This window comes from Salvia miltiorrhiza, chromosome 7, assembly GCF_028751815.1.
Source record: "Salvia miltiorrhiza cultivar Shanhuang (shh) chromosome 7, IMPLAD_Smil_shh, whole genome shotgun sequence".
Lineage (NCBI taxonomy): Eukaryota > Viridiplantae > Streptophyta > Magnoliopsida > Lamiales > Lamiaceae > Salvia > Salvia miltiorrhiza.
The window spans coordinates 44,208,558-44,221,738 of NC_080393.1; the positions used below are offsets into that span (position 1 = coordinate 44,208,558).

Sequence of the window (13,181 nt, forward strand, 5' to 3'; positions counted from 1 at the left end):
GAAAATATTAACAAACTAATCAATGTCATTAGAACTACCCATATTGTAATTTTTACCCCACTCAAAACAACTTTATTAGCTTTTTTAGTATCTGTGCCAGCACCCAAATGGGCACTTTTTCGTGGACGGAGGGAGTATATCAAAATATCATTATTTAATTTATTAAATGATGAAAACTATATGATAATTAGTTTGACGAGATGCAAGAGAAAAAGGGAGTACACTATGCAACTGTTGTGGAAATTGAGATTTATGGGCCGGGGTTTCTGGTGCATGGAAAGAAGAGACATTGGTGCCTAGGGGTAAAGAAGTCAGGTTACCCTTTCTGTGAATTATCAGTACTCATTTGGAAGAAATAGTTATCCCAAAAAGTTTATATTCATATAAATTCGATACAAAATTACATGTCGGCATCTACTCTTCACGGTAGCAGAAGAAGAGATATTACTATAATTGTTGTATCAATTATGATTTAAGTTGAAAAGAAAAAATTTGGTGTCTGATCAGTAAGTGCATGTAATGTGATATAATTAATCCTATTATTTTGAAAACAATATTACTATATGTAACTTAAATACATACATACATATATAGGGAATGGTTCCAATGACCATCCCCGTAAATAGGAAGCAAATATTTTATTAATTTTTTGAATATCGTTATTTAATACTTCATCCGTCCACGAATTAAAGCCCCATTTGAGGATGGGCACGGAGACTAAGAAAGCTGAAAAAGGTGTTGTGGATGAAATATAAGGGTAGTTGACTAAAGTAATAAAGTAGTTGACTAAAGTGTTAAAGGTGTTGTGTGGTGGGTCCACTAGTGATAAAGTGTAATAAATATAGAATATAAAAATGATAAAGTAGTTGTAAGGTGGGTCTATTAGTGGCAAATGGTAGTAAATATAGGAAAAGAAGAAGAGTAAAAAGGTACATAAAGCACAATAGGACTTTAATTGGTAGACAAAAATTTAAATGCAAGTAGGGCTTTAATTCGTGGACGGAGGGAGTATTATATACTTCCTCCGTCCCATTTCAATTGGCACATTTGCCTTTTTTGTTTGTCCCACTTCAATTGTCACTTTCCAAAAATAGCATGTGATCCCTACCTTCTCTACACACATTAAACAAATGGTCCTCACTCACTTTACACACCCAACCCTTTATTCTTAATCTCCATGCCCAAAGTAAAAGTGTCAATTAAAATGAGACGGAAGGAATATATTTTATTCATCAGTCTCGTATCTCACCAGAAATAACATTACGTCTCGCTAGAGAATATAGTATATATTAGTTGCAGCAACTATACTAGTGCACTGTCTTGTATTGAGCCCATACAATGTGGGTTTTAGCTGCAAATATTTGACATCGCAAATATAATTAAATTATATAGTTCATGTTAGGTTTTCATTTATATACGGAAAGGCCCTATCATATAATTTTTTGTCTTTAAAATAGCATTTCTTCCCAAAACACCATTTTGCTAAATTATCTGCTAAATTAACCTGATACCGTTAAATTTTAATCTTTTTAAGGATAGTTTAATTAACATATAACAAACTTTCTATATATTAATTATAGTTACTCCACTTAAAACATATTGTATTTTTTGGGTTAAGCGGCCCTATAAATATATAAGGTGTATATGAATTAGATATAAATAACGTTGTTTATAATAAAATTAAAAGGGTTAAGCCCTATAAATACACGATTTATACTTAAATTTGATTTTTAATAAAATTTATTTATTTTTGTTAAAAAAATATATAATCTTAATTTTATATTTTTGGAATTTGATGATCGGAGCATGAAGTTCGTTGGCTAATTATAATTTGATTGTCTAGAGTCTGATGGGCAATTCGAATGTACTGTTGAAAAGCTCTTTACGTTATCTTTCTAATGATACTTATATTGTTGGGTTTTCATCACAGAAAGTGATAGGAAAATAACATGAAAGTTGATGTCATGAAACTTCATATTTTTTCTTCTTTTTCGATCACTTTTGTCGATCAAAACCCAACAATATGAATATTATTAGAGAGATATCACAAGAGGTTTCCAACGATACATTCGAATTGCTCATTTCATCACATCCAATCAAGTTATTCAGCAACGAACTTTAGGACTCATGCCAAATTCTATAAAATTAAAAGTGTATACATTTTTTGTTCAAAAAATAAAATAGGTTTAGTTAAAAATCAAAAATTTGGTAATCGTGTATTTATAAACAATTAAATCATGTCAAAACGAAAAAAGTAACTTTTCAGGTTATTTATATCCAATCAAGTAAGAAAAGAATGTAAAAAAAGTTTTTATGTGGCATATTTATGTAATTTTTACGAGTTATATTTCAAGCGTTTTGTTTTTTGTTGAGTATTCCAAAATAGAATATATAAGATATTTTATGTGGGGCAATCAAAATAGAAAAATAAGAGGTTTGAAATAAAATAGAGCTCCATTCTTTCAAGTGATTTTATCTAGATAAAGTTAAAAAATAAATATAGGTCGAGTATCGCTTTTTTGTTTTATTATTATATTGTAAATGAACAACCATTCTAATTATTGATAACTTTGCTTCTTCTTTTTTTTCTTCAAGAATGTAATCAGTATGCATGTAATCAATAATAAAAAGAATTCTCATTTAAAAAAAATTATAAAAAGAATTCTTGGATGCCGTGTTGTAATAGAAGTGCAAGATGAGATCTATGATCCGAACTCGAAGTTCAGTTTCTACCAGGGTGGATGGCTTTAAAATTTAAAATTAATTATATATAATTAGGAATTAACATATTACAAAAGAATTCAAATAATTGAGCCATAACAATGAAACTAGACTTAAAAGGGAACTACATACGGTCACACTTAGTTAAATCAAATTAATGACATTTTCGTTAAGATAGTGTACGATGTCTCATTTTTATCGCTTGATGAATTAAATATTATCAGTAATATGTTACTATCGAGATTTAATTTTTAATTTTTTGCAATAATAATAATATTAAATTTTTTCAGCTTAAATTACAAAAATTATTTTTCGATAAACATTGGACGCATTTCGCCGAAAGAAATTAGAATTGTGTGTTAACAAAAAGTAAATAAAATATTGTTTTATGATTCTAACATTTAAAAATGGCTTTCTAATTGTAAATTGAAGTAAAAGGTTGTGTTAACTCTAAAATTTAAACTGAACTTGCTGTACCCAAATATATGCACAACTTCGTTAACGAATTAATTGGAGAGTACATTTATGTGTCAAATATTCTAAGTTTATAGGAGTGTGATTTTTAATACTTGAGAGGTTTCAACAAAGGATATCATGCACGTGAGAGGACACTATAACATTACTATAGATGTTGTGCCTTTCTGCATCAAAAAGTTGGTGAAAAAGGAAAGAACCCTCCCCTCTCTCTCTCTCTCTCTCTCTCTCCTTCTCTCTCTCTTTCTCTCCTCTCCCTCTCTCTCTCTCTCTCTCTCAAAAAAAGTTGAAGAAGACAATAAAATGATTGAAGCCTTTATAATCTAGCAAGAGTCAATAGTATTGGGGCACTCAAATTAATCTCTGGTATAAAGATGAAAGCAACACCTCAAATATTAGGAAATTGAGAGAGAGAGAGAATGACTATGGAAGCACTTTCTTCAAGTGAGCTCTTGAATTTCATCATGTATGACACAAACGTCTCCGCCCCATTGAGCTGCAACAACAATGACTCCTCCGAAGCCAGCCCTCGCGAGATTGGGAGCTGCTCCTCCAGGCCGCGGCCGACCCACCCGCCGCCGCCGCCCGAAACGGCCAGCGTAGCGCTGCAGGGCCGCAAGAAGCGGCGGCGGAGGCCCAAGGTGTGCAAGAACAAAGAGGAAGCCGAGACTCAGAGAATGACTCACATTGCCGTCGAAAGAAACCGCCGAAAGCAAATGAATGAGCATCTCGCTGTCTTGCGCTCTCTCATGCCGGACTCTTATGTTCAACGAGTAAGAAATACATAATTTATCTATACATTTGTCATAAATTTTACTTAGGAAAATCTTTTAATATGGAATAATTGCAATTATGATTACGTTTCGTGTTTGAACAAACTACCTTGCACCGAGAACCCTCTTGTGGATTGCAACTGTTTGACAATTAGATGACTTTTTTTTATTATTATTATTGAAATTAATTATCGCAGCCGATAACCCAAATTATGCTTTTTTACTTGATGATAATAATGTGATTTGAGTTTTCCACTGTTGTTCTACCAAAAGGAAAAAAGTTCACAAGATTTGAATTCGAGGAAGGTACAATTTGATTCCAATTAAAATAGTTCTTGCACTCATCTTCTTCATTCATCTCTCTGTCTGTTTTGGACACATGTTGTTGTCTTTGTTCGCCTCCGAGTATAAGCCAAGCAGATGTGACAAATTATTGCTCCAGCTATAAATATAAAAGAAAATTTAATTAGCTCCCTATATGAGGTGTTCTAAAACTAGGTGTTGTGGCTTAATTCTTCGTTTTTAACATTTCAACAGTTTTCACGAAATAAAAAAATTATAGTTGTGGGATGTATTAATTTTGCTCTTGTTGATGTTCTGATAGAACAGAATATAGTGACGTAACACTCTCAACCTCCCCATGTCTTCTTATTGTCTCTGTCCTACTAAAATCTCATTCTCATCTTATCAACTTTCACCATACATACATCATTTAATGATTCAAGTACTATTTGAAAATCATTGCAAATTAATGGAGTCTAAAATATATGGAGTATACAAGTAGCTAGCTAGCCCAAAAAACGAGTTCTATTCTATTAGTAACAAAAAGCGAAATAGAATCATGAATCTGAAAATTAATTATTAATGCTTTTGGGATTACCTTTTCTTTTTTTAAATAAAAAATAATAGTAATAGCATTGTTTTGCAGGGTGACCAAGCCTCAATTGTTGGTGGTGCAATAGAATTTGTGAAGGAGCTAGAGCACATTCTGCAGTCACTAGAAGCCAAGAAATTTGCATTATTGGAGCATGGCAATGTGACAAACAAGGAGCATCATGATGATGAAGAAATTAGAAATGATGATAGGAATTTAGGCAGCCCATTTGCTCAATTCTTTGCATACCCACAATTCAGTTGCTCCCACAGCCAAGTTAGTAACAAATACACATCTCAGAGCAAGGCAGCCATTGCTGACATCGAAGTTACCCTAATCGAAACCCACGCTAACATCCGAGTGCTGTCGCGGCGGAGGGTGCGGCAGCTCTCGAAGATGGTGGCCTCGTTCCAGTCCATCTTCCTGGCCATCCTCCACCTCAATGTGACCACGCTCGACACCCTCGTGCTCTACTCCATCAGCGCTAAGGTACGTCTGGATAAAGATAAACAAAGTCCCAATCTCCAACCAACTTGGTTCACTCGTTCTAGATTTTAATTTAAATTTAATTTGTCTCTACCTTCTAGCTATATCACCAACAAAATAATGTTGTTGTCTCGATTCATTAATTAGGACGTGCCCTAGCTACGTATGTCACACACCAATTATTCAAAATTTTGGTCCCTAACTTATATCATATGTGTCGCGTTACAATACATTTCAGCATTTTTGTTGTTATGCATCGGCACAGTTTATTTGATGGTAACAAAACTGGGACTGGCGAAAATGACCTCAGCATGCAAAAGAATCTACTTTTTTGCACACAGCCTGCACCTACTTCCACATCAAACTATGTGCACTGTGCAAAAGATTCTACTGCCTGTAATTAGTACTTTTCTCCCGAGGGCGTTTTGGGAATTGATGTGAAATGTGATTTTTCAATTGAATTTTCCATGTGCTGTGGTGGCAGGAAACGGAATTTTTTCCTTATTACTTTAATGGGTGTTTTCCTATATATGAGTACATTGTTGTTGTCTTTACACATAAATTTAGTGAAACTTTTCCACGTATCTTTTGGGATGGACAAATAAAATTAATAATGAATATGATATATGTTGCTTTGTTTGTTTATAGGTGGAAGAAGGTTGCCAACTCAATTCAGCAGACGACATAGCCGGAGCAGTTCACCACATGCTCAGAATAATTGAGGAGGAAGCCATCCTAGGTTGTCACACCTAGGGTTATATATAGTTCGTCTATATATCATCAGTAAAAGTTATTGAACTTCGTCACCTCGATTGTGTTTAATTTAGGATTTAATTGCAAAATAATTCTCCACTTTGCTCATTTTAGCAATTTAATTATTTTCTTTTAGTTTTTTAGCAATTTTCATCGACCTTTTCGATTATTTTGCGATTATTTTGCGAAATTTGTTTAATCTTGATCTTGGATTTTCTCTATTAGCGATCATGATACCATGTACATTGCACACGGTGTGTAAATATTTTAATAAAATGGTAAACGAATCATTAAATTTGAATGATTACATGATATGTGTGTGCGTGTGTTTTGTAAACATGCTTCACGATCAAAAAGGTCATTAATCCCACACATGCATGATTTAAAAATTATTTATTCTTTTTTTTTCTTTTATATGTGAGCCGTTTATAGTATTAGCCGAACATGGTGTTAAGAAGAATGCCTGCTTCTCTTCACTTGATGAGATGTATATGATGATGCTATAGTAGTTGTGCTACATACAAATTAATATTTGTAGATTTATGATGATATGAGATTGAGATTGAGATGGTTCTGATTTTTACTGCTTGGACAGGTTTCTTTATAACTAAAATCCCATGTGTTGTGATATCTACAATATAAGGCTCTAATCAGTAATTGATGGGAAAAACTTAAAACAAGCTAAATGCAATCAGAAAGTTCGAACTAATTAATTTTGAACTAGGGGACGTATCCTCCTTGATCAATCCACTATCTTAGCTCGTTTGTCCAGAGTTTGAACTTTAAGTAACTTAGAGTTATTTTTCTATTAGACCTTCAGTCAACCTAGGGCATACTATCATTTGAAATTAAAAGACTGAATAGTTTTCAAAAAACTTTATAGTTCTTAAAAATTATCTAGACCTCCAAAAGCAGTCTCTAGACAAAGTGTTTGACAATGTGAGTAAATGTACACACAACGTAACTTAGTTCACATCTATTTTTCAGAAGTTTGTCAGTTGAGATTTCTAAATAAAATATTTAAATTCATTTAAGGAATATGTGGGTAAACGTACACGCTACGTGGCTTATTCGTATAATTTTCAGAAATGCTTTAGAGGATGAAATTAAATAAAATAACTAAGAAATTAAATTGAAAGTAACATGGTCCTAGTGAGTATGTCAATTTCAAGAATTTAATATTCAAGGTTAGATTTGTGCTTATTGCCTATATATCATAGTAAGTACAACTCCCGGCAGAATCCCTTCTTAAATATGATATGGTCTAGTTAAGGTCAAACCATTAATTTCATTTGTCAAAAGATTAAGTTGACATGGATTGACATTAAACGACTATGTGAATAGTTTGGCTGAGGGGTTCATGTGTAAACGATCACACTACGTGGCTTACATATGAGATTACTTGGGCAGTTGGAGGCTTCATCAATATTGTTTTATCAAAAGGTTACAATATTGTTGTTATAAATAATGTGATTTTATATTCTTTATTTTCATATATGTCTGTGTGTGACAACCTGACTTAGCTGGGTCCCGACAAGTGGACTGGTTCTTATCTTTGAGTAAATACTCAACTGCTTAACTAAACTAGGTTAATTAATAGTTTTGACTCTGCTAAACTCGATTAATTAGCGAAAATAATTAACCTAAAATTCGAATCAATTGCTCAAAGAAAACCCGGTTCGACACGGAGTATTAAGACTCTGGTCATGTCTGGGTGATCTTAATAAACGAAGTTGAGTGCTTGACAACAACTAAATTATTCAATTGTCATGCAACTAAATAAAATTTATTTTTGAAGTGTCACGTAGGGGCATTTCAAACAACCAAGTTTAACTTGAAAGAAACTAACAGTGACCTCAATCAGAAGACACGAGTCCACTCAAGAGTACTCTTGTCAAGGAGTTGACCTGCTCGTAGCGTTATTGACCAACACCACCACTCGCCCTCGACTGCACCCGACTCCTCATTAATCTGAAAGAGATTTAAAAACTTAGGCCGAGTACTAATGCACTTAGTAAAGTTAATGCCATAAAACTTGTTTTAACGAACATTCTCTTAGTGAAATGCATGCCTACCGGAAATATAGCAACACTCTATCAAAACAGTTACTATGAATCAAAAATACTTTAACTGTGAGCCCAGGCTCCTCAAATACTCGTGTTTTATCTGTGTTTGGTGTTACTTATTAGGTGGTAGGCAAAGGGGACCCAGTCGAGTCAATCCATACCTAGACTTTTACTCGTGTACACTACCTTGATCCCCTGTTGAGCTCAGAGTCAATCGTCTCTTTCGGATAAACCCGACTGCATGTAACAACTGAAACAAAACATTTTGCATGAATTCACAAAACAATACATATACTTGCAACTTTAAAAGAGGACTTACTAACTCAAAATTATTCGCAAATATAGACAACCTATTAAATCTACAGTGTGCGGATTGAACTCAAGATGTAGCACCATCTTGCAGAACAATCTCTACAAGAAGAATCTTAACTCTTAGTTCATGCCATAGATAATGGAAACCATTGTTTATCTTAGAGTTCTCCAGTTCGATCCTATTTCTGGATTCTTATTACATAATCAAAACACAGATCATGCATACTTTACTCATTTTTGATGCCTTTAGTAGGTGAACTCACACTACTACAGAAACGCTCATAGATAACGGATTTTATCCGTTATCTATTATCCCAAAAAACCGTTATGTGTACTACTGTTGTGTATGATACGGTCATACATAATGGTAAAAAAAACCAGTTATGTATAGTCATATAGATAATGGTATGATGCGCTCATACGTAACGAAAAATATATGTTATTTTCACCAGTTATACATAATGGTTCCTACAGTTATGTATTAGATATATATTATTTATTTATTCATCATAATTAACAGTTTTTTATATTTTTTATAATGATTTTAACCGTTATCTTTGATTGAAATACATAACAGTTATATATCCTTATAGATAACACTAATATCCTTTATATTCGTTGTGTAATGTCGTTATAGATAACGATTTTTTCTATTTTAAATAACGGTTTTTTATATTGTTATGTACTCCAACTACAACTAGCATATTTAATATTTTTTTTCTCAATTTTAATATTATTTATCTCAAGAAATAAATAAATAACTTTAAAACAACAAAATGATAAAATCAGCAATAACAATATTATATATCATCCAAAATATTCATACATTATCATCTAAATGAACCAAGTATCAAGTATATATCATCATTGCATATTTCGATTCAAAATTGAAAGTACCAACTATCATATAGCTAAAACGAAAATCTATCGTACTATGTGTTCTAGCACCAAGTCCTCAAGAACTAGTTGGTCAACCTGCTATGATGAATCTGCAGTAACTAACTCAAGAGAGAACCCGACACACAAGCTCAACCTGCAAATAGAAAAATCATCCAAATAAATTATGTGAAATTTTGTACTTGGCAGAAATGTCGATTTGAAAAATCGAGTGAAGAGTAATTAGCAGAAATGTCGATTCGAAAAATGAAATGAAAAATCAAGTGAAGTGTAATTACTGTTGAAAGATGCCTCATCAATAACATCATACACCAACTAAGATTGAAACAAGTTTTGATGGTGTAGGTGTGGATGCGCCGATGAGTGTGTCGTTCTTTACATATCTGTGTCTGGCTGCGGTGTTCGGTAGCATAATGCTTTGCAGAAGGCGGAAACTGCCGGTGATTTTGTGGGAATTTGAATGTCATGTTTTGAGTTTAAGGTATTAATTTGAGTTGGGACACAGGCTATCGTGGTATTGGTATGTTCCTCTTGCGTTTGTTGATGTGCAGCTAGTAATTTTCATCGACCTTTTCGATTTTTTGCGATTATTTTGCGAAATTTGTTTAATCTGCTTGATCTTGGATTTTCTCTATTTAGCTAGCGATCATGATACCATGTACATTGCACACGGTGTGTAAATATTTTAATCAAATGGTAAATGAATCATTAAATTTGAATGATTACATGATATGTGTGTGTGTTATGTAAACATGCTTCACGATCAAAAAGGTCATTAATCCCATCACACATGCATCACTACAAGAAAAACGCACATAGATAACGGAGTTTCTCCGTTATCTATACCCAAAAAAAACTGTTATATATAGTGGTGTCATCTATGATGCGCTTATACGTAACGGTAAAAAAATCGTTATCTATTATATTAGATAACACACTACAAAAAAACTTAAAATTACCGGCAGCTTTTTCCCGCCGCTAAATATAGGGCGGCTGCCGGAAACACATTTACCGGCGGCACTACCGGCGGCAAGAGGCCGCCGGTAATTTTGTCGCCGGTGATCTCTATTCCGGCGGCATATGGCGGCCGCCGGTAAATACCGACGGCTGTTGCCGCCGGTGATTAGTGGCGGCGCCGACGCCGCCGGTAAAGTCCACCAGACGACGGCCGCACGCTCGCCGGACTGCCGGAGGGTTACCGGCGGCTTTTTGTCGTCGGTAATATTTTTTAATTTATTTATTTAATTTATTTATTTATTTTATTGTATGTCCACAATTTATTTTCGTATTTATATAGTATTGCATAACTTAGACGAACTTCTCACTCGGTCACCCATCTTACTTGTACTCTGAGTACAGCACGCTTAACCTTGAAGTTCTTTTCGAGTGGTCACCAGTACAGAACACTCGTATTATTGATATATCTAGTACTTATTAATTCATTTAAAGTCTACTTCAATATACAATATCATATATATTCATAACCTTAGAATATATCGAGATGATATCCAAAAAATGTTGTTAATTACGGATTTGTCTCGTTTCAGTCCTTATTTTTATGTCGGAAAACTATTTATTTATTATTTTAATTTAATTTAATTTTTTTTATCAATATAGTAACAATCTTGAATTCTTACTATGAATATATCTTAGGTTAGTGATGATTGATGAGTGAATCACTAATCAAATTAACATTCTTAAGTTATAGTTATAAGTTTCTTACTAAGAATCTTGAATTCTTAGTAATAATCTTGGATTAGTGATGATTGATGAGTGAATCACTAATCAAATTAACATTCTTAAGTTATAATTATAAGATTCTTACTAAGAATCTTGAATTCTTAGTAATAATCTTGAATTAGTGATGATTGATGTGTGAATCACTAATCAAATTAACATTCTTAAGTTATAATTATAAGATACTTACTAAAAATCTTGAATTCTTAGTAATAATCTTGGATTAGTGATGATTGATGAGTGAATCACTAATCAAATTAACATTCTTAAGTTATAATTATAAGATTCTTACTAAAAATCTTGAATTCTTAGTAATAATCTTGGATTAATGATAATTGATGAGTGAATCACTAATCAAATTAACATTCTTAAGTTATAATTATAAGATTCTTACTAAGAATCTTGGATTAGGGATGATTGATGAGTGAATCACTAATCAAATTAACATTCTTAAGTTATAATTATAAGATTCTTACTAAGAATCTTGAATTCTTAGTAATAATCTAGGATTAGTGATGATTGATGAGTGAATCACTAATCAAATTAACATTCTTAAGTTATAATTATAAGATTCTTACTAAGAATCTTGAATTCTTAGTAATAATCTTGGATTAGGGATGATTGATGAGTGAATCACTAATCAAATTAACATTCTTAAGTTATAATTATAACATTCTTACTAAGAATCTTGAATTCTTAGTAATAATCTTGGATTAGCGATGATTGATGAGTGAATCACTAATCAAATTAACATTCTTAAGTTATAATTATAAGATTCTTACTAAGAATCTTGAATTCTTAGTAATAATCTTGGATTAGTGATGATTGATGAGTGAATCACTAATCAAATTAACATTCTTAAGTTATAATTATAAGATTCTTACTAAGAATCTTGAATTCTTAGTAATAATCTTGCATTAGCGATGATTGATGAGTGAATCACTAATCAAATTAACATTCTTAAGTTTTAATTATAAGATTCTTACTAAGAATCTTGAATTCTTAGTAATAATCTTGGATTAGTGATGATTGATGAGTGAATAACTAATCAAATTAACATTCTTAAGTTATAATTATAAGATTCATACTAAGAATCTTGAATTCTTAGTAATAATCTTGGATTAGGGAAAATTGATGAGTGAATCACTAATCAAATTAACATTCTTAAGTTTTAATTATAAGATTCTTACTAAGAATATTGAATTCTTAGTAGTAATCTTGGATTAGTGATGATTGATGAGTGAATAACTAATCAAATTAACATTCTTAAGTTATAATTATAAGATTCTTACTAAGAATCTTGAATTCTTAGTAATAATCTTGGATTAGGGATGATTGATGAGTGAATCACTAATCAAATTAACATTCTTAAGTTATAATTATAAGATTCTTACTAAGAATCTTGAATTCTTAGTAATAATCTTGGATTAGCGATGATTGATGAGTGAATCACTAATCAAATTAACATTCTTAAGTTATAATTATATGATTCTTACTAAGAATCTTGAATTCTTAGTAATAATCTTGGATTAGTGACGATCGATGAGTGAATCACTAATCAAATTAACATTCTTAAGTTATAATTATAAGATTCTTACTATGAATCTTGAATTCTTAGTAATAATCTTGGATTAGTGATGATTGATGAGTGAATCACTAATCAAATTAACATTCTTAAGTTATAATTATAAGATTCTTACTGTTAGGTCCTGAGGGTCTCAAATAGGTGTATGGGGGGGGAATACACCTATAGGCTATTTTTCAATAATCTTCAATCAGAGGGATCTCAGTCAGAGATCAAAACGAAACTTTGCATGCAAACAAAGACGCCTGTTTTACTGAAATCAGTTTTGACCGAACAGGGTTCACGACTGATACTGAAAGCTCTTCAGTAAAGAGTTATCAGTTAAGTTGCTGGAACTTAACTCATGCAAGTAAGGGCTTCAGTCGAGTTTGCTAAAACAGAGATAATAACACTCTTCCTAACTATCAGAAGATAGATCAGTCAGACTGATATCATACGCAGCGGAAATTAAACTTAGTTTTGTAATAGCCTCGGTGGAGCAAGTTGTTGGTTATGGTTTCTCT

At 32.3% G+C, this 13,181-nt stretch overlaps 1 protein-coding gene across 1 annotated transcript; it reads left to right on the forward strand.

Annotated features, from left to right (window-relative positions):
* The first annotated feature begins 2,752 nt into the window (after positions 1–2,752).
* On the forward strand, positions 2,753–6,222 carry LOC130996269 (transcription factor bHLH71). Its single transcript, XM_057921779.1, has 3 exons — positions 2,753–3,968; positions 4,897–5,331; positions 5,977–6,222. Exons 1-3 carry the CDS (start codon positions 3,615–3,617, stop codon positions 6,079–6,081), a joined length of 894 nt encoding a protein of 297 aa, XP_057777762.1. The 5' UTR covers positions 2,753–3,614; the 3' UTR covers positions 6,082–6,222.
* The last annotated feature ends 6,959 nt before the right edge of the window (positions 6,223–13,181 follow it).